Source organism: Rhamphochromis longiceps, linkage group LG3 (genome assembly GCF_057381845.1).
Source record: "Rhamphochromis longiceps isolate RC_006_pf linkage group LG3, R_longiceps_female_GT1.1, whole genome shotgun sequence".
NCBI classification, from domain to species: domain Eukaryota; kingdom Metazoa; phylum Chordata; class Actinopteri; order Cichliformes; family Cichlidae; genus Rhamphochromis; species Rhamphochromis longiceps.
The window spans coordinates 34,415,807-34,442,450 of record NC_140559.1 but is presented as its reverse complement, the minus strand read 5'-3'; the positions used below and the strand labels follow the sequence as shown (position 1 = coordinate 34,442,450).

Below are 26,644 nucleotides of genomic sequence, written 5' to 3'. Positions count from 1 at the left end.
CTCCAGCAAACATCAGCTGATACTAGAAAGTAATATTAAATAAATTCTAACAACAGCTGATCAAGCTTAAACGTGCTGCTGTTGTTTAGCGCGACATCCGCTGGTTTCCTCTTTCGGCGCAAAGTGGGCGATAAACAAACAAGAGAGCCGATCAGCTGATCATTGATCAGTTTTCATGATTGAAGTAGAAACGGGAGAGGGAGGGGGGAGAATGAGAGGAGAAGAGGCAGCTGTGCAGCAAAGACACAGAATAACTCCAGCTTTGTGCCTTTTTCATTGTAGCTGAAGTACGGGACAAACTGTTCCTTTTCACCTCAATAAGAAACGCGTAATATTTTCTCTGAATACCAGACGGGACGGTTGGCAACTCTAATAACTTATGAACAAAATAAAGTTCAACATCAGTAACATCATAGCACCCACCCAGCTGTATAGAAACTCCGTCATGCTAGCTAGCACGCAGTACGGAAAAAGTCAGAATTACGAAAATAAACTCCACCTAAACTTGGTTCATATCTGACCCAGAGAGACTGCAGGTCATAACTTCTTACCTGAAGTTCAGTTCACACTTGGACCGGCGGCCGCCTGGGGTCTCTTTTCCTTCTGCGTCCCCTTTCTCCAGCCCGAGAACGTGTTGCTTTCCATCATCCACCTGCTGCCTCCACCACCTGCTAATGTTACTGAATCTGTGGAAGCTCCGCGATGCCACCACACGAAGTAACGAGTAACGACCCTATCTAAATCCCAGTAACGACTAACGCGTTCCTGATTTTGGCATAATAACTAGTTACCGTGCTCGTTACCACAATAATAACGTAGTTACTGTAACGCGTTACTTAATAACGCGTTAGTCCCAACACTGTATATAAGCATACAGTACTTGGTTGAGACGTACCATTTTAACAACAAAAGTATAGATAACCCCCGCCCCTCCCAAAATGGTTTATTCCAGCTCGCCTCTCTCCCACTCTGGCTCTAGCATCCTCGCTGCTGGAGCGATGGCGGAGCCGAGGTGTTAGTGTCTGGCTTAAAACAGGACATATTAGCTGCATTTAACCTTCAGTTACTCTTTATATAGTTAGGTAGGAGTCAGACCATGTTTCTTTTTAGCTGAAAAGCATCACCCCCAGGTAACCTGCAGTGCTAAAAACGTGTTTTCCGACGATGTTTGCTACCCTACAATCCGTCCTGCTCTGTAGTACAATCAGTGATATTTGACCGTCCTGTTGCTCCCATTGACATTTATACAGCCTATTTAAAATCTAAAACTTATAATTGTCCGTAGCCTACTGTTGTTACCACTGTCCTGTTTGAAATGGATACTAACTGACTGAATGCCCCATTAACCTTATAACTCCTGTTGTGTGTGTGTGTGTGTGTGTGTGTGTGTGTGTGTGTGTGTGCAGAGAGACAGCCAGGTTAATAATGGATATAAGGAAGTTGTTGTTGTTTTAAAAGGAGCCACATTCAGGTAAAAGTGTAAAATCAAATGATCCATCAATCAAGAATAATGTTGGATCAGTGTTTCAATATTTATATTTTTATTAGATGTTCATGTGGTTTAGTTGTTGTTGGTTGAAAGTACACTGAGAGAGAACTTTTCGTCAGTGATCTTAATAATATTGTTTTCCTATTAATGTAATTTTTCATCTAATTGAGTACAATCTATTTGTGTATGATTGTCAGTCCAAAGAGGGAGAGAAAGAACAAGGTCAGGAAGAAGCAGGTAAGAAAACAGACAGGGAACAGTGACAGGCACAACAGAAACTGTTAAACTGACAAGGAGAAAAAACCTGATTTTACTCACACAATCTGGAAGTTGTGTTCTCCCGATATTAAAGCTCCTATACAGAATCTGTAAAACAAACTGGGTTGAAACATTTTGACTCTCTTTAACAACATTGCAACATAACGTTATGATTGGGGAGATTAAAATTAATGATATATTTTTATTTGGTTCAGCCACAACTCTACTAAAACCTCAGCCAGTAATAGGTAGCCCAACATTTGGACCATCCAGTTGTCTGCATGACTGCCGCAGTACATACATCACATTTGCGCACTATCAGAAAGCAGAGATGGGCAGTAACGCGTTACTTGTAACGCGTTACTGTAATCTGATTACTTTTTCAAGTAACGAGTAAAGTAAGGGATTACTATTGCAAAATCAGTAATTAGATTACCGTTACTTTCCCGTAGGAACGCTGCGTTACTGCGTTACTAAAACCGTGATTTTTTTTGCGAGAATGTCTCATGACAGTGACGTAAGCAAGTGCGACGGTGGTGACAGCAGCTGTGTGCAGATCAACAATGGATAATATATCGAGTGCGGGAGAGAGTATGAGCGTGCAGCGTTTAAAGTGTGGAAGTACTGACCTTACTTTGAGTTTGATTCCATAAAAAGTGACAAAAACATTAGCGTCCATCGTGCGTGGGAAGAAAACTTCTTTTTACAGCGAAAAAAACCCCTAAACTTCCGAGCAAGCACCGAGTAGCTACGACGTAATGGGAAACTCACAGAGAAACTCGCGCGGATTCTTCAACTGACCGCAGCACACCTGCACCAGGGTAACCCTCCGCCTACCCTGCTCCTGCTTTACAGGTGAAAATAGAGCAAAAGGACCGCTGAGTCTTTGACTTTATTTATTTTCTGCTGTGTTTTACTTGCATCTGTTTGAAAGAGTGAGTGAAAACACAAAAAATATTTTATTTTATGTGCTGGAATGTGTAGAAAATAGGTTTAAATGTTAAACTAATTTATTCAAGTCAGAGAATGTTGCATATAATTAAATGTTTTGCTTGATGCATAAAGTTAAAAGATTAAAACTGATAAAACAAGTTAAAAAAAGAGACTTTTCCATTTGATTACATTTTGTATGATGGATTATGTAGAAAAAGTAGAATTGGGCTGAAAGATCTATCACTTTATCACCTCTTCAGGTTGTAAATCGTGTTTTTAAAAAGTAACTAAGTAACTAAGTAACTAAGTAATTAATTACTTTTGAAAATAAGTAATCAGTAAAGTAACGGGATTACTTTTTTGGGGGAGTAATCAGTAATTAGTTACTGATTACTTTTTTCAAGTAACTTGACCAACACTGTCAGAAAGTGCCAAACAGCCCTGGTGGAGCGAGGAGCTGTAAAGAGAAGCAGATGCTCTGTTTATATTCTAAAAATGTTTTAAGCTTGTTTCAAAGATTCTGTACTGCAGGTTTAAATGTTTTCTAAAAGCACACATAACTTATCAGTGTTTCTCAAACTTTTTACAGTGTGAGAAAATGTCAAGCTCTCAAGTACCACTATGAAAGCATGAAACTCATAAATCTTACAACACAAAATTAGTATTATTGAATTAGTAAAATTAGTGTCTGCAGTAAAGATACACAGGCAAAGTTGCCTCAATTTTTATAGTTTTTCATTAATATTTTGTAATAATTTATTTGTAATAATTCTGTTTTGGGATCATTTTTTATGTATCTGTAGTATATTATACACACACATTAAAAGTGAATCTCTGTCCATAAATTGCACTCAGTTTACTTCTTACTCACTATGAGCATCATTCATTATTCTCCCCCAGTAATTAAGGTTAAATATGTATTTTTTTTCTATTCCAATCCATTCTTCTTTTGCAGCATTTAAATAACCTTGATCAGATTTGATGGTTTTGTTACAGACTTTTCAAAACAAGTGTTTTGCTTTTCTTTCAAAAATGTGGGGGTTAAGTTGTGTTAAAATGTACAAAACAGTGATGTCATGTTTTGAGACGAGGACCCAGACACAGAGAGACTTGATGACTTTAAGAATCTTATGATTTAATAAAGAAGTTTACAGACTTGCACAGAGATGGTAAAATGATGATGACTGATAACAGAGATGAGGACAACAGACAACAAGGACAGGGAGGAACAGGGGTTTAAATGCACCAAGGAGACAGTTATAGAGAACTCGGGACAACTGGAGACATTTAAGGATGCAGGGACTGACAGAGATGGGGAAGAAGTCTCATTGTGACAAGTAAAGTTTGTCTTGTCTGGCTGAGCAGCTCTCCTGGTGCTCAGCACCCCCAAAGCTCTGATCCTAATCGCCCCTGATCCAGCCCATAAGGCCGAGAATCCAAATGTCCTCCACAGGACTGACTGGAAAGTGAACTTCTCCAGGCTGGCAGACCAAAGTTCCTCCTCTGCTGACAGCTACTCAGGTTTCTTGTCGTTTGTCCTGTTTTCTTCGTCGGCTGCAGAGAAAAGGGAATGGTAAATGGTAAATTGCCTGCATTTGTATAGCGCTTTACTTAGTCCCTAAGGACCCCAAAGCGCTTTACACACTCAGTCATCCACCCATTCTCACACATTCACACACTGGTGATGGCAGCTACATTGTAGCCACAGCCACCCTGGGGCGCACTGACAGAAGCGAGGCTGCCGGACACTGGCGCCACCGGGCCCTCTGACCACCTTCAAAATAAATGGAGATAATCATCTGAATACCATGAGCGGGTCCACGCCTTTATACGCGCTCCTTTCGGTTCTCTGTCCGTATATGACACCAAAGCACACCCGGAATTTCACGCTGCTCTTCTCGTGATCGTGCGACACCTATGAAGTCACGAGGCCTCGGTCAAAGTCACTCTGCCCTCTCATCCAAAATATACTGATGTGCTTCATCTAGAAGTTACGCTAGTCCATAAACAATCACACTGAGGAAAAGTTACTGTAGTACGAGCTCAGTGTAAGTCACAGTTTAGCAGCGATTACGATTATGATGATAACCAGCACATGAAATGGAGACCTATCTAGTGCAGCGGTCTCCAACCTTTTTTGCGCCATGGACCGGTTTATGCCCGACAATATTTTCACGGACCGGCCTTTAAGGTGTTGCGGATAAATACAACAAAATAAAACTAGTAGGTACCGAAAAAAAGAAGATTTATTCATAACACACGTGAAAAGACCCAGGAAAACTGAGTTAATGATAAAAACGATAACAAAATAACGCTGAAAACCGATTAAAAACCCTGAAAACTATACATTTCACACCTGAGCCTCAACTCTCGCGGCCCAGTACCAAACGACTCACGGACCGGTACCAGGCCGAGGACCGGGGGTTGGGGGCCGCTGATCTAGGGCAGGGGTGCCCAATCCCGGTCCTCGAGAGCTACTATCCTGCAGCTTTTAGATGCATCCCTACTCCAACACAGCTGAATCAAATGGTTTGATCTCTTCAGCTTGCCATCATGTTTGGCAAAGGCCTGATAACAAGCCATTCATTTGATTCAGGTGTGTGGGAACAAGGATGCATCTAAAAGCTGCAGGACGGTAGCTCTCGAGGACCGGGTGCTGTGCCAAAAAGTGATTTCCAATGTTTCCGTGTATTTCTTATGTGTAATATCTTTACGTATGTTGGTAAATAGACTTCGGTGAACAGTGTTTACATAGGGGTTATATATAGAATTAAAAGATTATCTGTTTTTTCAAGTATCTTTACAACTCTGTGTTATTGTACTCACATTATAACCAATCCGGTCCTTTTTCCCCACTTAAAATATTTTTACAGAACTATTGTAATATTTGCTGCCATTTCTGCTGTCTTACTCTTACAAAAGACATTTTTAATGTTAATGAGATTTTTTTTAACTGCATAAATAAAGGTTATATAAAAGTCACTGCCAAAAACTGATTGCGGCTTCTACCTTGTTACACGAATGTTGTTTGTGGCTCAATATGAATTTGTGTCATCCATGAGGGATGCATTTGACATATGTTTCACATATTATAGGCCAACAAGTTACTTATAGCAGTTTAAATACGAGCAATCAGTTTTTGGCAAATACCGGAAATCAGTTTTTGGCAGACAATCACCGGGATTGGGCACCCCTGATCTAGGGTATTGTGGGCTCACAGTTAATTGGCCTCCTGTTCGTCTTTTCCTTTGCCTCTGCAGTCTAAAGGCCTTTACACACCAGAGCCTATTATTCCTGAGAATATTAAAAATATTTCATATAATTTCCCAGGACCAAACATTTATTCTTTTTTTTTTTTTTAGTATCAAGCTCGATTTTCCGATTTTTGTGACGAATCACGATCGTGCTTAACACTTTAAACCCGTCACCGGATACGTTTAGCATTTTTAGCAAGGGTAGGCAACTCGAGGGCCGGTGTCCTGCAGATTCTAGATCTCACCTTGGGTCAACACACCTGAATCAAATGATTGGTTCATTACCAGGCCTCTGGAGAACTTCAAGACATGTTGGGGAGGTAATTTAGCCATTTAAATCAGCTGTGTTGGATCAAGGACACATCTAAAACCTACAGGACACCGGCCCTTGAGGCCTGGAGTTGCCTACCCCTGGTTAAAAGGCTAAATTAGGTCAGGGTTTAAAGGGTTAAAACGCGCGTTTGTGCGTATTACAACCACGTTTAAATAATAAAATGATCTTTGCTCAGACATATGCGGGACGCCAGGGGGTATCAGGGCCATATTGAAAACTATACCTAATTGATGATTCGGAGAATAAAGTCGAAATTGGGGAGTGATTTGTCGTTCAGCTCCTTGATCTCTCCTTCAAAATTTTGCATCTGATGCAAGGATTCCGACACTGCGTGTGCTGTGTCACAAGACACGAGAAGATGGCTGATCAAGTGTTTGTAGAGGAGCCGTGTAAGTGGTTTGGCTTGAAAGTGCGAGCGTAATCGCTACATTTCATCTTTTTTCCCCCCCAAAAATTTGCGTTCATTCGCGATCGAAAGAGACACTTTTTTTATGTGGCCCTAATACTCCGTCATACTTATCTAATGTCGAACCCGGCTATGAGGAAAAAAAAAAAACCCGGATAGGCTACTTACCGCTTCTGGGTGTTATCAGGGCATCTCATCTTGACTTTCAGCCTCACGACAGATGGATCCCTCTCTTTCTCTCCGTCTTCATTTTGTTTATAGCAGAAATAATACCCACGATGTTCCTTCCTCGCATGTGGCAGATTTAAGGAAAAGTCTCCAGAGAGTCTTCCATCAGCAGTCCCGTTATCTTCGTCTTTGCAGGAATTCCACTCAAACACAACTTGCTGATTCATCTCCCACCGTGCAGAGACACACTTGTTGTCGGCAGTTGAAAAGTAACACGGCAGCGACGCTTTTTCTCCCTCTTTCACGGTGACATTGAAGGGAACCAGAACTGTAACCTGGATGCGCATCTCCCGGCTGTCGCATCTTAATAAATAAAAGCCACTGTCATTGTAAAATATGCGCCTGAACAAAATGGACGAGTTTCGAAAGATCCGGCCTCGGTAGCCCCGGGCGGGTGTCCACACACCGCGCTGGTGGACGGCCACGTCCACCTCCCCATGGGGCTCAGCCCGGAGCAGTTTTCCTTCTTCGTCGTTCGTGCAGTTTTGTGGAAACGTGAAGGAGTTTCCTAAAACAGGCTGGACATCTGCAGACAAACGGGTAAAAGCAGCGAGGACGAGCAGCAAGGCTAACATATCTGTGTCACACTGAACACCGGTCAGAAAGTTAAGTGCTTCAAGAGTCCACCCCCACCGGCACCACCGTTAGCACATTAACAGTGTTTATCTGGTATTATTCCACTTGCCACAAATCGTTAGCTTCATAGCATAAGTGCCTAAGTCATTGACTTAGGCAATTATGCTATGAAGCTAACGAAATGTCAGTGTAATGGGGAAACCACGCCCCCCCCGCCCGCCCGGCCCCCTCTCGGTGAGGCTGGCTGCACGTGTCTGCCGTAGCCATACCAGAGGTGAGCTGTATTTTTCCGCACACGATTTAGCTAAGTAGTACAGACACATAAAACATGTTTGATTAGCTGACGAGCACCGAGTGTAATAAGTGCTTAGTGGACACATGTCCAACACCAGTTTTATGTACTTTTCATTTGTTTATTATTGTGTAAAACTGTATGCTAATGAGATGTTCTGCCGTAGTGTGCTGTGCGGAGTGGTGCGTGGCGAGCCTGTGCACTGATAAAACACCGTTGTTTCCATTCAGGAAATAAAGTGGCAACGATCGATCAGAGACTCCTTGTCTTCTTAAAAACACAACACATCGCAGAGTCGAGGAGTCTGTTTGGGCCGAACCAGGGGCGATTCTAGAATCAGAGCTTTGGGGGTGCTGAGCAGCCAGAGAGCTGCCCAGCCAGGAGAGATAAAGCTGTCTCTGTCAGTCCCTGCATCCTTAAATGTTGTCCCGAGTTCTCTCTGTCTCCTTGGTGCATTTAAACCCCTGTTCCTCCCTGTCCTCATCGTCTGTTATCTTCGTATCCGTTATCAGTCATCATCATTTTACCATCTCTGTGTAAGTCTGCAAATTTCTTTATTAAATCATAAGATTATTAAATTCATCAAGTCTCTCTGTGCCTGGGTCCTCGTCTCAAAACATGACATCACTGTTTTGTACATTTTAACACAATTTAACCCCCACATTTGTTAAAGAAAAGCAAAACACTTTTTTTTTGAAAAGTCTGTAACAAAACCATCAAATCTGATCAAGGTTATTTAAATGCTGCAAACGAAGAATGGATTGGAATAGAAAAAAAATTCTAACCTTAATTACTGGGCTAAAATCGCCCCTGGGCCGAACTGTTCCAGCGGGATGAAGCAGAAACCGGTTACACACGTTTCCCCCACTTAAGGGCAGGCGTGGAGAGGAGAGGCCGGTGTAGCAGGCAAGTACCGTTTATTGAAGTTTTTTCCCTCTTTCTTTATGTGTGTGCGTGTGGCGTCCCGCCTGTGCCCCTCAACAATAACATTTCAGTAGCTATTAATTACAATTTTGCTAAATAAAAGGATCTGGCTTGCATAAGTCACATATATATATATATATATATATATATATATATATATATATATATATATATATATATATATATAGTCTTAGCAGCCTGAGGTGACGCTTTAGAGCAAATCAAGTTAGACCGTGCTGTAGCCACATCCAGAACAGCAAACCCCTATGACTTAACTATTATTATTATTATTGTTGTTGTTGTTGTTATTATCAAAGTTGTGTGAATGCGTTGTTGCACATGACACAGCCGGCTTTGTTACCCTCTAGCCTCAGTGTACTTCAGATACATGTATTTATGCCCCGCTCCTCGCCTCCACCACTCCTTCCCACCAGACAGCCATAACCACAACTCCACTTTCAAATCCTGTCTCAAAATGCTTGTAATTGTGTGTGTGTTGTTTTTGTTTTTACTTTTCTGTCCAACGTGACCTGTAGTGTTTTGAATCAGCAGAATCTCACTGAAACTAACATTTGTTTAATGGTGAGGTGAAATTGCCGCTTTTTCTGACACACTGAGTCAGAACAAGCATGGGCGTGGCAAAAAGTGTTCCCCACATTGAACAGTGAAAATATGAGCAACACATTTATGAGCAAACAGTTGCCAGTGTTTTTTGGCGGACATCCTTAGACCAAAGATTTTTGTAGTAAAATATAAAGAAGTGAATTGCCTTTGCTCCTTTTTTTGTTCTCAAACTGTTCTCCTCTAGAAGCTCAGTCTGGCTGGAGCTTTTTTTTTTTTTCTCCTCGTCTTCCCTCATGGATTGCATATTTCATTGTTTCCAGTTCCTACCTCTCTCCGACCTGTCCCCAATGTGATGTCTGTGAAATGAATGTATGGTTGGAAGGGGTCCAATTTCACTGCATATGCATGTGACAAATAAAGGTCTATCTCTCTCTCTCTCGGTTTTTTTAAGCTTCTGTTTGGAAAGATGAGCCTTTAACATAAACTGAAGCCCATGATAGTACAGATGGTCTCTGTTGAAACTGAGATTTGAATCTCAATGAGATTTTTATTTATTTAGAAAATATATATACAAATATAGGCATAGATTTTAAGAATAAAACAAATCAAATCTAAAATCATATGTGAATGGTCATTGTTATCATTTGTGACTACCGTTGGCATTATTAAAGTGCACACTAAACACTAAAGCGCATTCATAAAAGCTGGCATTGTGCAGGAGAGGCAGCTTCTGGCAGATGTGCTGAAGAGGAGGAAGAGGAGAGGTTCTGATGGTCCATCTAGGCTTCATTTGGTAGACCGCAGTGCCCATATGAGGCACCTCTGGGGCAGCATGATGTCATTAACCGGCCAATCAAAAGGCCGACAGGCAAACACACCACGGCTGTAATGATCACCGCAGGCAGAAATCTACTTTCTTCACAGGCTCTCGGTGTCGGCTGCAGAGATAAAACAACAGAAATGCACTCAGATTTAGACGAGAATTTCATTCTGATAACTTCTTACTTTTATTACATTTTCACACAAATATCTATACTTTCTATTACATTCTATTAATTACCAGGATATGTTGCGTAAAAACAGATGAAAGTGGCAAACCAGTGTGTCATAGTCTGAGGTAACGCACTTCAGTAAGTGCAACCGCTCAAGTGCAACCTCAGCTACCGTCTGTACGCTGCCTTCCTGTGACACATGTGACATCCCTGAATACTCACAGGCACAAACGGAGGACGGGTGCTGTTGCTCTGATCCGGACTCCTCTGGCTGGTGACCGTCAGCCTCACAGCAATCACGACTTCATCTTGGATGTAGCAGAAGTAATCGCCCTGATCGTCTTTCTGAGCTTGCTTCAAGGTTAAAGAAAAGTTTCCGTGTGTGACCCAATACTCTGACAGCGACAGTCTGCCCTCAGCAGCCCCGGTGTCTTCCCAGGAATTCCGCTTAAACACGTCTTCTCCGTTTTTCTCCCACCGCACAGACCAACGCGCTTTCCCTGTAGTTGAAAAGTAGCAGGGCAGGCTCACCGCTTCTCCCTCGCTAACGCATCTTTCAGAGGACATGACAACTTTGATCTGAACATCCACCCTCCGAGCGCCGCATCGAAGCTCATAAACCCCGGTATCGGTATAAACTGCGTGATTAAACACGACCGACGAGTTTTTACCGATGCGCTCTTTGTAAACCTCGGTCGGTGTCCACACGCCTTGCGTGTGAGCAGCCACCTTCACCTCGGGGGTCCCGTAAAGATAAGGCCGGTACAGATCACCCTCTTCATTGGTCTGACAGTTTTCTGGAAGCGTAAACGGGTCTCCTAAAATAACTCTCACATGTGGTATCCGTCCCTGACTGCAAAAGGCAAAGATGAAGGACACAAATACGAACAGCTGAAAAAGCCTCATTCTTACAGAGTGCTGGACGAAAGATAGAAAGATTGGCTTGACGCGCAAATGTTCAGATGCCGCCCGGGAGCAGGGAGCCAGGGCGGCTCCGCCCCGGGGCAGGAGGGACGTCCAACATCCAATCACCTGTTAGTATGCAAATGACCCGGTGTCATTCTGTAATGACGACGTGATGAATCTTGCGCTGAATCTCTGGCCCATCATTTATGATGGAAGTGATAGCAGACCTGTAGGTTTTAATTTTTTCAGAATTCCCTCAGTCAGAACATGGCATATCATATTTAGGTGTAAACTAGCGAGCAAACTTCCTGTTAACTTCTAACTCCGTTGAAGTTAATAATTCTGTTTTCATGGATGCCTGGATGTTAAACTTAATTGTTATACCTGATAAAGGGCAACGCTGAATATTTTATTCAAGATGAAAGAATTTAGACAGTTATATTATATTATATTATATTATATTATATTATATTATATTATATTATATTATATTAACACTAAGTCGAGTAATATTAGATACACATGTGTATCAACTGCATTTTACTGCACATTTATAGTTTTTCAGAGTACTTTTAAGATAAAAGTACCGGAAGTAGACGCCACTGCTGAAGCCATGTATTTATTCTTGTCGGCTGGTGTCGGGCAGCGGAAGAAGCAAGTCAAATAAACGGATTCTAACCTCAGTCTTTTCAGGAAAAACATTTAAAGACATGGAAAAGATCCTGGTCAGTTTCTCACCTACAGTTTGGGATTTGAGAGGTCTTCAGACTCTAGGTGAGCTTTCTGAGCTATCAGCCATTTTCGTCGGTCGTTAGCTTTGCTCGCGCTGACTGAAACCTTCAGGGTTTGTGAGATATATCCAGGAAATGCTGAGTTTTTTGGCTCATCCACTTGGTTATTATAACCGTCAAGATAATTTTGAGCCAATGAGACACGTGCTAACTGTGCTACTTTGACCAGACTAGAAGGACTATTGTCCCGCATATTAGCAAGGCTAACAAGCTTAGCATACACGGGCCTCGTCGGCATTTCTAAACCGTCTGCTGGCTTCTTTTCTGCCACACGCTTTCTGACAGTAGAAATGTGTTTAATTTACTTCCAGTTACATCTTTTTGTCTGACCCCGACACCACAAAAGGCAAGTGTAACTAGAGTTTTAGCGATACAAACCATGAAACTAAACGCCACCTCCCGTGTCCTTTTTTCCTTTAGGGTGTGGCGTCTTTATAAGGATCTTTATAAAGTATATAGTGAGGTTGAGCCTTTGTTGTACAGTTGTTTGAACTGATGATCTTTGGATATGCAGTTTTTTAGGAATGACTCCAAGAAACATTCCCAGTGTAGTATGAATTTATTTGGATTTATACAGGATAAGGCTGTTACTGTGTGACATTTAATAAGTCACACAGAGGTGTGTAACTAAAGTGGCTTTCAGTGTTTGAAGTCATCCTCTTTCACATTTACTTTGATTTAGTGTCACTCCTCCACTGAATAAGTCCGCTGAGCTCCAGCTTAGGGCTGTGCGATATGACTAAAATAAAACTCATCCAAACTCGACGTGCATGACGTGTTTTCAGCTGGCCGTCGTGTACCTGGAGTTACATGAAACTTGACAGCTCTTTTTTTTTGCTTTTCATCCATAAACTCTCTCCATACTCTTTGAAGTGATTCTTGTGTAGGTGGGAACGAGTTTTGCTGTGTTTGAGTCTGTGGTGGGGATCGGTTTGCAACATAATTAGCATAGAACAGATTTTTGGTCCATGATAGAAATAATAGCCACTCTACATTTTCATCTGACAAAATAATGTCTTTTTTCCCCGAGTCAAGTTGTCCCCTCTTTTATTTTCAAGAAAGTGGAAGTGGAGATCAGAGAGCGAGAGGAGGCACGGGGACAGCTAATGAGGTCAAGGAGTTCAAATGCTGGGTCACGCAAACACTGTTGAGCAGGTTGAAGGAGCTGTCCAGAAGTGTGTGGCACGTTTTTTTTTTTTTTTGTTTTTTTTCTGTCATGTGACATCCTCACACAGAGAGTGGAGCAGGCTAATCAGCAGCAGTCTGGCAAATAGCAGATAAACCAGTTATGCATGGACAAATCCCATGTTTGCTGGGTGGGTTTGACCAGCCAGCTGCCTGCATAATGATCTGAGCCTTTAATGTTCATCCAAACTTGTTTTTTTTTTTAATCAACTTTGAAAGTTTTTTTTAATGGTATTATAAAAATAATATTTATCTATTATCTATTACATGAAACTCTAATTAGTTTCATGTGTTGGTCTGTCCCACACTAATGAATAGGGATGGGTATCGTTTAGGTTTTATCCGATACCGGTGCCAAACCGGTACTTTTGAAACGGTGCCGGTGCTTAAACGGTGCTCAAACCGGTGCTTAAAGAATGGAGAACACAAAATTGGTCCAAAAACCTCTCATGTTCAGCTGTTTTTTTTGTAAAAAGATAACAATGTTAGCCTTTTCTGCAGCTATAGGGCATATATGGTATCACTCTTGGCTGGAAGCAGTGCTTAAACAATGGAAAAAACCTCTCGTTTAACTGTTTTCCACTTTTTCTTTGGTCATTTTAGCCTTTTTGGCCAGGGTGAAGGGAGTATCTGCCATCAAACAAGAAGACAGCCGCATGTAACTACGACGGTGTTTGCTAGTTAACCTTACATGCATTAATGTAATAACATGGTTAGCCTACTCAACGTAAATTACACACGAACAACATTAAGCTACTCACGCAGAGAAGAACGGCTGCTGCTGCCATCATCATCCGTCATCATTTCTGCTACACTGGCAGGACTAGGGGCCAGGACTCTCCTCTTCGGGTTTTTGGGGGATGTTGCATAACAGGCAACCCACCCGCAGTAGATGTGCACGGTGTGAGGTCTCGCAGCAAGCTATCAAATACGGCGCATTTCTTGGCTTTTAAAAAAAACGCTATGCGTCGCCAGGTGTTTCATCAGATTTGAGGTGTTACCTCCTTTGACAGTATCACAGTATCAGCTTAAAGCACTTGTTGCAGGCTGCTGAGTTTGCATATTTTGCTGTGAAGTACAGCCAGACTTTTGACCACTTCGCCCTGGGCGTTTTTAATCTGTAGCTCTGCTCTAAAAGAACGTACGTACCTGGACCCGCCTACTATGCTTGCAAAGGTAAAATGATTGGCTAGAATCTAAAGTGTATCACAGCTCAGGGAAAAAAAAGCACCGAAATGTGCGCTGCTTTTCGGTCTGGTTACTACCGTTTATGTCAGAATCGGTGCCATCATGGCACTGGATACCGGTACCCATCCCTACTAATGAAGTTATGAGGGCTCAAAAATACTAAAATTAAAAATCAAATTTCAAGAAAGCCCTTTGTACTTACTGTAATGTTTATAGTAAGAGTGTAAATTTTTACTTTGCTGCATTATATGGATCTTAATGTACCGTATGTAAATTTAATGAAGTCTACCAAAAAAGAGAGCAGCTGGTTAAAGTTCAGCCCTGAATAATATTTCCTGCTCTTGAGGTAACGTTTAGTATATGTCAACAGAACCGGCTCTGAGCTGCTTTTATTTAAATTTCATTTCAAATCAAAGCCACATAAAACATTTTAGACACTTGAGAATAAAAGTGTTTGTTACTCTCTGCTCTGACTGAGCTCTTTCTAATTTAAATATCAGACAAAGATAACGTGAGTAATTTATTATAGTGGGAAAAAATCCAAACCTTCATGGTTCATGATTACTCATGGAAGTGGCCACTTCCATGAGTAAGCCTTATATGATTTACTCATGGAAGTGGCACTTTCATGAGTAAATCATATAAGGCTTACATGATTACTCATGAAAGTGGCCACTTTCGCATTACTTTCATACATTGTTTTAGTAAGTATCCAAAACATACAAGTTTCATTATATAATTTTTCAAGGGATCTTATATCTGTTTTCACTCTTATATGCTTTTCATACAAGTTTCACACAAGACAGATACAAACGTTATAAGATTTATATATATCTTTTCCATGTGGGTATGTACAGATACATTTCCATTCCATTTCTGCTATCTGTACAACAATGCTGTAAAATAACTTATATGGGGACTACAATATCTGTAGATATTGGACAACAACATTGTACAGATATTGTACTTCTTACGACAGATTTCAGTGACTATAACACAATTTTCCCCCCTTCAGGCAGATGAAAACAAGCATGCTAACACTGATATCTGTGGAGCTTGTATGCACTTACCGCTTCAATCAAAGACATGCAGTCAAAGCTGGTCTGTTGTTCTCACGGCTCGTTTTATGTGTTTATGTGTTGTTTTAAGCTGAGGTCGGCTCTAAGCTTGTTCACATGTCTGTGCTCCCGCTCTCCCTTTCTGCAGGTGACGTAATGATGCTGCTCATCTTCATCACCAGCTGTATATGTGATGGAGGCTGAGGATTGTGTGGATGACCAGGTGTGTTTCATTGGTGTAGTTTTCACAGCATCAGGTCCTGTTTGTACTTCACCCTGAAAAGCATCAAACACTTCACATTCACATGTGTCTTTGCTGCAGGAGCTTCACTCTGAATCCTGACCTCCTTCTGCTTCAGTGGTTTCTGACTCCATGACTTGGTCATCATGGCAACCATCTGGACGACTGAGGTCCCCGATTTGACTTTCTGAGGTCAGTCATCACTGTTAATGTTTATATTTTGTTGGGATTGTTAAAAGTTAGCAGGCTGTTACATCTGGTATCATGTATTGGTGTTTTTCCTACAATGTATCAGGTGGATGAGACCAACTGAAGAACTTTTCCCTCTTTAACCCTTTAAGACCTACCACAGAACCAAGTCCGCCAGAGCTTACTTTATATTTTTACATGCTGTAGTGCCATTTTTGGGAGCATTTCAAGTTGCTATACATCAATACAACTGTTATAGCCCAAATTGTAATAATATGTATGCATTACCGTATTTCCCGGACTACAGAGCGCACCTGAATATTAGCCGCACAAGCTAAAATCAGGGGAAAATCCTGTTTTGTACATACATTAGCCGCACCTGACTAAAAGCCGCAGGTGTTTCAATGTTGACTTATCATATGTAAGAGAATATGCACAAATCGAATTGTCAGGAAAGAGATGGCTGTTTGGAGACACACCCCTTTTATTAATATTTTGAAAAACAAGTTATGGGTACATATTTGCACAACTTTTTAGGTATATGTACAAGTAGCGGTAATTACAAGTACGAAACATGTACTGTGCTTCATGAATGAGTAACAAATGTAGTACATAACAATAACCTACAGCACACCAGAAAAATAGATTCAGACTACCTTTTAGGCTCAGGTGGATGGATGGATGTTTTCACACTTTTCCACGCTGTCAGATTCCACCGGTGGAGTTGAGCATAACTTGCTTTTCGCAAGTTTATTGCCGCACACCATCCACGACTCCCGCTGAACGCATAGCGCTACTTTGAAGTTTGTTTTTCGTGCTACTTGTACGGCACTATGTTGCCTGGCGGATGGACATGTGACCAACATACCACTCTTGAACCCCGATACTGTGTGTCTGATCACATGCCCTTCCGCCAGGCAACGTAGTGCCGTACAACAGCGGAACAAACAAAACAAATCGTCTTACGATATCACAAAAATCATGGACAATCCATAGAAAAGCTGCACCTGACTAAAAGCCGCAGGGTTCAAAGCTTGTGGAAAAAGTAGCGGCTTATAGCCCGACAATTACGGTAAGTCCATAGTAATTACATAAATTGCAAAAAAGTGCAATAAACTACAAAAAAATTGAAAATCATTTTTCTACTTAGAGAAATTTAAGAAATTTATCCCTCAAAACTTTAATGCTGCTTTTTTGCAAATTTGCAGTATAATATTTATTTTCGTTTTTCCTGCAGTATATAAAAATTGGTGTATTTGAAAAATAAAACTATGAAGACACTCAAAATAAATTTCCTGTGGTGGGAAACTATTTTGTGCAACTTTTTTGTATTTACAGTTTTGAGGGATAAGCCTCTTAAATTTCTCTAACTAGAAATATATGTTAAAAAAACAAAAACGATTTTCAATTTTTTTTGTAGTTTATTGCACTTTTTTGCAATTTATGTAATTACTATGCACTTAATGCATATATATTATTAAAATAATAATGATTGTATTGATGTATATCAGCTTGAAATGCTCCCAAAAAAGGCTCTACAGCATGTAAAAATATAAAGTAAGCTCTGGCGGACTTGGTTCTATGGTAGGTGTTAAAGGGTTAAAGGCAGGTCATGAAAATATTGTCGGTCCATGGTGCAAAAAAGGTTGGGGACCGCTGCTCTTAATTGTTGTGACAGGTGTTCGAAATGCAGAGAGGTGCGCTTGATTTGCCACACGGAGCAGCGCAAGAGTAAAGCACGAGGGAGGGGCTAATAATTGGCTCAGTCGTCTTTTAATGATCGTTGAAAGCCCAGATCGTAATCGAGATTAAAATTCGATTAATTGAGCAGCCCTATATTGAAGTGTGGAATGAAATAGGCTGGTTACGTTAAATCATCCCAGGATGTGGGTTAAACGAGTCTCTCCTCTTGGAGTCTCAGACTGAAGTCGATGAATCAGAGATCAGGACCCTCATAATCTTTGAATGCATTTCCACAGGTCTATAAAATCAGGCATCCAGTCATGCAGTTACAAACCTTTGTGAAAAATGGCTCAGCTCACTGAATTCAAGTGTAGTGTTATAGCAGGATGCCACCACTGGAATAAGTTCAGAGAGCACAGGGGAAGAAGCTGTTTGTGAATGCAACGCCTCAGATGAAGCTGCCAATGTTACAACAATTGCCAGTGAATGATGAATATTTCAAGAAGCTCTATCAAGCCTGTTAGAGGAGGCTTCCTCATCAAACTGTTCACATCCTCCTTTCTTGCAGTACACTTGTAAAACAAACACTGTAAACAGATAATACACCCGGCTTATCTACGCTGTGATACCTGCCATTATGAGTAAACTGTGTGTAAAAGAATATAACTTAATGAAGCGGGGAAGATAAACATCAGTGCTGCATTTATGCCGCCTCTCACACAGCGTGTCAGTGCATCATGACCCAGTGTCCTGCACCGGGAAGCTCTTGCAGGACTCTTCTTAATCATAATCTACAAGGCCGGAAAAAGTTTCCTGTGCTTCAGAAAGTGGAGCATCAAAGGCGTCAAGTTAAATTCCTCTACCCTTTATCATTCCTGGCAGTCTGCAATTAGGGGGGTAGAAAAGTTATCTATGCATAGAAAGCCAGGGATTGTAAAAGAAACCAAAAGAGGACCGACTGTTGTTCTTGTTCCTGAAGGTGGTTCTTTGTGCCTCTGATGGTGTGTTTGTGTTGATGCTGCAGAATCAGGCCAAGGTCTCTCTAATAGTGCTGAACATCAGGCTGTTAACTGCAGAGCATCAGACCTTCTTCTCTGTGGATCCTCCCGACGGTTTCTCTCCTAACTCCTGGTAGGAGTTCATGGAGGACTTCAGCTTCTTGCAGCTGCTCCTGCTGATAGATGTCATTACTGTCTTCTCCCTCTGCACTGGCTGCTACGTCTTCTTTGTTTCTGCTTTTCTCTTTGTCATGACTGTGAATCAGGCAGCTGTGCTGAAAATATGATTGTTCTCCTTATAATAAAAGCTGGAAGCTGGAAGTCCTGCCTGTGCTGAGACATTTTTTTTTCATGCATGATCTTCACAGAAATAAACAGCACAGGACAAAGGAAACTGTGGGTGATGTCATCTTTAGTTCATAGAAAAATATTAAAGAGTCTTAATTTGAATTTATTATTTACCAAATTGAGTCCAAATGAGTGTGGATCATCACATACATACTATTGAACCAAAAAGCCCAAAATGTGTCATCATTATTACTATTTTTAATATTATTTATCAGTAATATGGACAGAATAATGTTTCGGCACCTGCATTATTCTCATTTTCATTATCAGACTTTGTTCTGTTGTTGGCTGATTGTTGTAAACTTGTTATAACAGAGGGGAAGATCATTCTGGGCAGCAGAAATGTGGAAACATGAAAAATGGAAAAACACTGACAGCAATTTATTAAACAATCAGATTCATTCATTAAGGTCTGTTCTGGGTTGTTGGGGCCACTTTTTCTTCTCCTGTACAGTCTGTCTGTCCTTGGCAGGTGATTCGTTCAAGCACCGTGTGACTTCTGTGCTTCATAGGATTCCTGTCTGTTTGGACTTTGTTCAGTTTGTGCCTTTTTAAAAGAACGAACAGCTCATTTGACCTGCAGTGCCCTGCATTTACGTTGTCTGTCCATTACACCTCATGACAGACATTGTTAAATCGAAATAAAGGTTGAAATACTTGAAAGGTGCACTTTGCCTCCACAAACAGTAAAGTGAGTAAAGTGAAGGGTTAAAGTGAGATTTTGCAGGTGCTAATATCCACTCCCTGCACTGACTGTATACTGTTCACGCGGTCTTTATACCAGAAACTTCAGTCTGTATAAAGGTTGAATTGGTTTAAGCATCATCACTGACCATGAGCAGCGTCTCCACTGTGCAACAGTGTAAAACGGTGCTTTACTGTAAATTCACCACAGTTTGCCAGACTAACCTGTAACTGCTTGTATTTGAATAACAAAGTATACATATCTCAGTTTGTTTTGAAAACGTTTGGCGATATTAAAAAAAACACAACTTCCCATCATATCATCCAGTATCTGAATTTAAATAAAATGAGGATTTGCCAGGTAAGCTTTAAATTTCTAGTTAATCAAATACTCCTGAGCAGTGCTCATCTAAATAACCTCTGTTCTCCTGTCCTTGTCTAGTCTGAGTGAAGTTCTCTCGCACTCTTTTCTCAATTTGTCGGTGTTTGTTGAGCTGATAGAAACTTCTCATTTAAAATGAGCTGTCCTTTAGAAAGAGTTACTCCCTTTATGCTCGCTCCTTTTCTGTAGCGCTGCTAAATGCTATAAAGTACCGAGGCCATGACTCGTGGAAATGTGTTGGAAAAGCCCCTGTGGATTGTCTTTTCTGTGTTTTTATTTCCTCTGTTAGACTCATACCGGTTTAATGCCACGAAGTATCAGGACACATATTGTTAAACACAATACAGATACTTGTGTTAAAATGCGGGGAATCAAATAAAATCAAATTATAGACACCGGGACTTTAAACTGAAGTACAGTATACATGCGTAAGGGTAGAATTTTGTATTACATGAACTTATTTACTTATTTACGGTGGTTAGCACTGTTGCCGCACAGCAAGAAGGTCCTGAGTTCAATTCCACCATCAGGCCGGGGTCTTTCTGTGTGGAGTTTGCATGTTCTCCCCGTGTTTGCGTGGGTTCTCTCCGGGTACTCCGGCTTCCTCCCACTGTCCAAAGACATGCACTTCGTGGGGATAGGTTAATTGGTTAATCCGAATTGCCCATAGGTGTGAATGTGCGAGTGAATGTGAGTGCAAATGGTTGTCTGTCTCTGTGTGTTGGCCCTGCGACAGACTGGCGACCTGTCCAGGGTGTACCCTGCCTCTCGCCCTATGACAGCTGGGATAGGCTCCAGCGCCCCCCCACGACCCTGAAAAGGATAAGCGGAAGCGAATGGATGGATGGATGGATGAACTTATTTCAAGCTGCAGCAGTAATCGGATTTCCTGCAGAGAGGAAAGGAGGCCGAGGTTTCTCCCGTGGGCCACACGCAGGCCTCAAACAAGAAGCTGCAACACGAACGTAACTTGTACCTAAAACATGATTTGGGCGATATTAATGCTCACTGTGATCTTTGAAACTTTGGATAATAGCGTTAACTCAAATGTGTCCCAGATAAAAAATAATTCAAATTATTATTTTTTATTTAAAAAACGTTTGATGTGATTTCGTTTTTCGTGTTGAATTCTTATTTGTAGGGAGGCTCCATGATAGAGCACTGCGGGACTACATAACTGTTAACAGAAGGACTGCAGGTAGACTGAAGAATATTTATCATGAAATATTATAACTAATAAGTAATTATTAATTATTATTCATTACTCAGACACCCATTAAATATTTTATTTAGTTACGAACTCTGTATAAATACACATGCAGTTGGATGAAATGTAAAATAAAAGGATTAACAGAATTTTTCAGAAATGCTTGAAGATTAAATGAACGAAATAAAATGCATATTAATAAGAATTTCCTTTCCTGCATCCTCAAACACATTCAGAGATATTTTTGACGCTTAAAATATGCAGATACCAGAAATATATTTAACCGCTGGCAGCAACTGATGAGCGAGGGAGCAGGAAGGTCCCGCATCTGCGTTGGGTGGTTCCACCAGCATCCAAAGGGCTGGATGCTGGTGGAACCACCGCGCCATATTCCTTTAACTACCGCCAACTAACTTCAAATCTTCTCCACTTTACTGACAACTGGGCGGCAGAAAACCGATCGGTGCCTATGCCATTCCCAAAATGCGCTGGCATGATGTCGGGGCAGCATGAGTACGAGCAATTTTTTTTTATTTTATTTTTGCCGATGCCCGTGATGCCACCCCAGGCAACCGCCTGTGTCGCCCGTATCAAAAACCGCTACTGGACATGTAAATAATAAAATTATTTTACACAAGACACACTTGTTGGCGGTAGTCAAGGGAATACGGCACGGCAGTGTCGCATTTTCTCCCTCTTTCACTGCGACATTAAAGGGAACCTGAACTTTAACCTGGATGCGCATCTCTCGGCTGCCGCGTCTTAGCACAAAACCACTGTCATTGTAAAATATGCGCATCCAGGAAGAGATTTGAAGGACCCGGTTTCGGTAGCCCCGGGCGGGTGTCCACACACCGCGCTGGTGGACGGCCACCTCCACCTCCCCATGGGGCTCAGCCCGGAGCAGTTTTCCGTCTTCGTCGTTCTTACAGTTTTGTGGAAACGTGAAGGAGCTTCCTAAAACAGGCTGGACATCTGCAGACTAAAGTGCTGTAGGCTACATGTTTGGTAAAAATGATTTAAACAGAAGTAATTTTGTTTTGGTTCTGGTTTTTGACTGTGTGCTATTCACAGCCCTGCAATATGACATCCATATTAACTGAAGTCATGTTTAGTCCACATAACGGTTTCAGTGAACCATGCACTGCCCAAACACATTCAGACTTGCTAAACCAAAACAAGGCAAAGCTTCAGATAAACCTGCATAAGGTTACTCTACATTTACACTTTGCTGTTTGAATGCTTTGCCTTGCAGTGTCACACCTAAGAGGATATTCAGTTTTAATAAGCTTCACCAGGCCTTTGCATGTAAGTCGTCATCATGTTCAGTCATCTGATGAGAAAAATCAGCCATGGCATATTGTCAGACTCATGGTAAAAGCCCTCGTACGGCCCACTTTGATCTCAAGGGTGCAGAACCAGAATAAACTCCCCTTTGTGTCAGTGTGAACAGTACGACTCGTGCAGTTTTACTGCATGATGTAGAAATACTGCTGCAGTAATGAAAGAACATGTCTTGTGGCTGCCGTCAGCAGCAGTTATGCAGTTTAAGATAATTTCATGGTTTAAGTTACAATAAACAAGTTAAAAATACTTTATTTTAATATATCAGATTTAATCTATACATTGTTGGTTTGAAAATAAACATTTAAAGGGTTTACAGAATGTTTCCAGGGTGGAACCAATGTTCAGTCTGTTGTTTGGGGTTGACAATATTTTCAGTTACATGCCACACTCGGTAGGGGACGCATGCTTTCCTCTCTCACTTGGTGGTAGAGCTATGTAGAGCATGCAACGAAGTTTTCCAGTTGCGGGAAGGAGTGACACTGCAAGATGCGTTTTCATTAACCCCTGCGAGTTAATGCGGCCAATGAGGTATTCAATTTGTATTTTATATGTTGTGGTAGAAAAATAAGATGTTGTTTGTGACAGAACTGGCGACTTTATGGTTGTCACGTGTAATTTGTTAACATTTTGTAAAGGTCAAATTGTGAGTGTTTTATGTTGTTTAATAATGTGCTTTGTTGTTTATTCTCTATGAGAACAATTTACTGTGGAAATTGATTATTTTATGTTGTTTGTACAGTTCTCACGGCATCCTTGGTGGCACCTGTGTGCAATAAATGCCAGTAAAAATCAAGAAGGCCTTGTGTCCGTTTTTCAACTTGGAGGGAGTTACATGTTTGCTCAAGTGTAAAAACAATTAAAAGGTTATGGTACTGATTACAACAAAAAGAGTCATAACTCATGTTATTTCAAAAAATTGAAGATCTGAATATATAGCAAAAAACAAAAAAAACTGTTAAAGAGAAAATACACTATAAATTCAGAAACTCGTGTCCTCCATCACTTATTCTAAAGTTGTGCAGCGGGGCAGATTAGAGTGTCTGCTGGGCCAAATGTGGCCCCCGGGCCTTAGGTTTGACACTCCTGCCCTAGAACATGCTGTCCAAACATCTTCCTTTTTTCGCTGTCTTACTGATGTAGTCTTTTCTATGTGTTGACAATACCACATGTAAGAGTCATACGGCGTTTTGTCAGTTTTCAACCAATGAATCATTAATTTGACCTTAAACACTTTGGTGGATGTGAGCAATCATTACATCATTTATACGAAATTCTCTCGGAAAATACAAAGAGAAAAAATATGCAGTGATTTGTGTTAAATAGTAATAAATATATACATGCTGACGTAACACTTGCCGAACAATTTGTCTTCTTTGTATCCGCATTAGAAAATGTTTGTGTGGAGAGTGAAAGGGTTTGTTTCATTAGTAGATTCTGAGAGGTGAGTGGACGCATTTCCGATTCTTATTTAACGAAGATAAATGTAAATATAAGTCTACAAATATTAAAATTAATCCAAGAAGCACTGTGGTCTAAAATGTATTCATGTGAATTGCTGAATGTCAGAATCACGCGTTTGACGTTTATAAAACAGTTTCTAATAGAAAGAAGGTGAGCCTGGCTTTACATTTATTTTCATTTGTCAAACCACGTGTTTCCGTCTGGAAGGAGGAACTCTTAACCTAAGCCGAGGCCTCCGTGATGGAGCAGGCGAACCACGAAGTGTCCGTGAAAATGTCCGGACTTCACCGTGAACATACAGGAGGCCTGTGAGGCCTGAAGGCACTGAAGACGAACATGTATCGCCTCGCTCAGGCAGTGGTGTAAGCACACTGTTTATTTAATCACACACAGCTGAAGCAAGATATTACAAAAAAAGGAAATTAAGACAGTAAATGGAAGCTTTGATCGGTGTAAAATGCATAATTATAAGTATAAGCTGCACACATAAATAAGCTGAAGCGCATTAATAAGTTAAAAGTCACTTATTGATCCTAAAAGTCTTCAGACGTCTGCCTGGGACGTATTTGATGGATGGTGGCCATTCATCTGAGGAGGACGATGGCTCAGAGGCTCCGACGCCCCATTTACATCATGTCGTTCATCTCCGGGTCTAAAGCGTCGGAGAAGACGTGACAAGTACGTGGAGCAGTGAGATTTCATCAGCCATCCACACACAAGGCCGCAAACCAAAAAGACCACAGCTGTGATGCAGACAGCGACCAGAGTTCCCAGTCCGCTTACTTCTAAAGTCGTCTGTGTTGGCTGCAGAGGATACAAGAGCAGAAATGTGATCAGATTCATGGAACTTTATATGAAGCTGTTTCAGGTTTGATTAACGCGTTTCTGTCTTTTTTTGGTCCCGTTTGGATCTACGTTTGCATGGGATTAATGAAGACTGTCATTTTTAGAAACTCCCACCATGCTGTCAGAGAAGAGCTGATGTTAATGCTTTTAAAGCATTCATGTCGTTTGATGTTTGAGCTGATAAATGGTAGATCTGAAATTTCTAGATTATTACATAGTGCCTGTTCTACATCTATCCAAGGTTCATCTAAGAGGGTGTGTTTAAACCATCTAGAGATGAACTGAAGCCTGTTGGCTAAAAAATAGTGATTAAAGTTAGGCAGATCTAATCCTCCTCTATCCTTGGTCTTTTGTAGTGTTTTTAAGCTGATACGTGGGGGTTTATCTTTCCAAAGGAATTTAGAAATATACGAGTCTAGAGATCTGAACCAATCTTGTGATGGCTTATTTGGGATCATTGAAAATAAATAGTTTATTTTTGGCAAGACCATCATTTTTATAGCGGCGACCCTTCCCATGAGTGATATGGGTAAAGATTTCCATCTAGCCAGGTCGCCTTCTACTGTCTTTAAAAGTGGGATGTGGTTTAATTTAGTTAATTATGAAAGCTTAGGAGAGACATTAATACCTAAATATTTAATATTTCCAGACGCGTTTCTGTCTAAATACTCACAGACACCGATGTAGGAGGAGGAGTGCTGGTGGTCGGATCCGGGCTGCTCTCACTGACCTTCAGCCTCGCAGCAGCTGGTGTCCCTCTCTGTTCAAAAGAAGGTAGTTCTTTTTGGATGTAACAGAAATAATCCCCCTGATCTTCCCTCCGAGCCCGCTGCAGGTTTAAGGACAGGTCTCCGTGTGAGAACCAATCAGCTGACAGCGACAGTCGATCATCAGCAGTCCCGTTACTGTTACCACCGCACGAGTCTCTCCTTAACACATCCTTCCCGTCTTTAACCCAGCGCACAAACCAGCAGGTGCCAGCTGTAGTTGCATGGTAGCAGGGCAGGCTGACCTCGTCTCCCTCTGTGACGGATGATTCGGAGACCACGACAACCTCCACATGGACAGCAGACACCTCCCGACCGCCGCACATAAACACATAACCTCCACTGTCCGTGTAAACTGAGCGGTTAAAAACAACAGAGAAATTGGGACTGATGCGATCTCTGAAACTTTCCTCTGGTGTCCAAACTCCGTGTCGGTGCGAGGCGACATGCCGGGACTGAGGCTCTGTTTGGCGAAGTTTTCCCTCTACATCAGTCGGACAGTTTCGAGGAAGAGTAAACGAGTCTCCTAAAATCACTTTCACATATGGTATACTACCCTCACTAAAAACTCCCCCAAAGAAGAGCGCAGATAAGAGCAGCTGAAGCAGCTCCATGCCGAAGGTTCCTACGTTGAGAAACTTTCGCGGCCGGTATTCGGCTGAGACGCTGTATAGGTCAAGCCCGCAATGTTTTCACTCCACGATCTGTCTATTCCAAATTAAGTGCTTGTCTAAATCCAGCTAGCTTCACCCTGAGAACACGCTGACCGTACCTCTGTAGCTTTGCATCTCCGGTGCAGTTTTGCTGCCTTTAAAACACAACGTTAAACTGGGAGCGGTGAAAAGCGGAGTCTTTATTTAACTCGGTATCTTTTATTTTGAAAACAGCGGAGCGGAACAGAACAGCGCAAGCAATCCCTGCACGGGGAAGGTTCAGTTCTGTGGCCACACCCCGTTTCATTTGTCATTCGTCTCGTCTGCATATCAGCACGGTCTTATTCATATACGATGCATACACGTGTTTGCGCAAATATGTGAAAATCGGATCGCACTGGTTAGAGTGACAAACTCAATCTAGTCAGCGAAGACTGAAAAAAATACACCAGAGAGGAAT

The 26,644-nt window shown here is 41.4% G+C and overlaps 2 protein-coding genes and 1 long non-coding RNA gene across 3 annotated transcripts; 1 reads left to right on the top strand and 2 right to left on the bottom strand.

The window, feature by feature from the left end:
• Positions 1–9,782: 9,782 nt before the first annotated feature.
• Positions 9,783–11,403, bottom strand: LOC146674247 (uncharacterized). The gene is made up of 2 exons (XM_085402379.1): positions 10,473–11,403; positions 9,783–10,196 (listed from the first exon to the last, which is right to left on the bottom strand). Exons 1-2 carry the CDS (start codon positions 11,154–11,156, stop codon positions 10,038–10,040), a joined length of 843 nt encoding a protein of 280 aa, XP_085258505.1. The 5' UTR covers positions 11,157–11,403; the 3' UTR covers positions 9,783–10,037.
• A 325-nt stretch (positions 11,404–11,728) lies between these two features.
• On the top strand, positions 11,729–23,240 carry LOC146674246 (uncharacterized). The gene is made up of 4 exons (XR_014909225.1): positions 11,729–11,930; positions 15,527–15,601; positions 15,701–15,811; positions 18,516–23,240. It is a non-coding gene; the product is annotated as an uncharacterized LOC146674246 (long non-coding RNA).
• A 992-nt stretch (positions 23,241–24,232) lies between these two features.
• Positions 24,233–26,381, bottom strand: LOC146674245 (uncharacterized). Its single transcript, XM_085395301.1, has 2 exons — positions 25,438–26,381; positions 24,233–24,722 (listed from the first exon to the last, which is right to left on the bottom strand). Exons 1-2 carry the CDS (start codon positions 26,143–26,145, stop codon positions 24,462–24,464), a joined length of 969 nt encoding a protein of 322 aa, XP_085251427.1. The 5' UTR covers positions 26,146–26,381; the 3' UTR covers positions 24,233–24,461.
• Between the last annotated feature and the right edge of the window lie 263 nt (positions 26,382–26,644).

Bases quoted from the DNA above. Each gene is read 5' to 3' on its own strand.
- LOC146674245 (XM_085395301.1), bottom strand. From the start codon at position 26,145: ATGGAGCTGCTTCAGCTGCTCTTATCTGCGCTCTTCTTTGGGGGAGTT. The intron at 24,723-25,437 runs GTGAGTATTTAG...TATCCTCTGCAG, and splicing joins CTCCTCCTACATCGGTGTCT to CCAACACAGACGACTTTAGA.
- LOC146674247 (XM_085402379.1), bottom strand. From the start codon at position 11,156: ATGAGGCTTTTTCAGCTGTTCGTATTTGTGTCCTTCATCTTTGCCTTT. The intron at 10,197-10,472 runs GTGAGTATTCAG...TTATCTCTGCAG, and splicing joins CCCGTCCTCCGTTTGTGCCT to CCGACACCGAGAGCCTGTGA.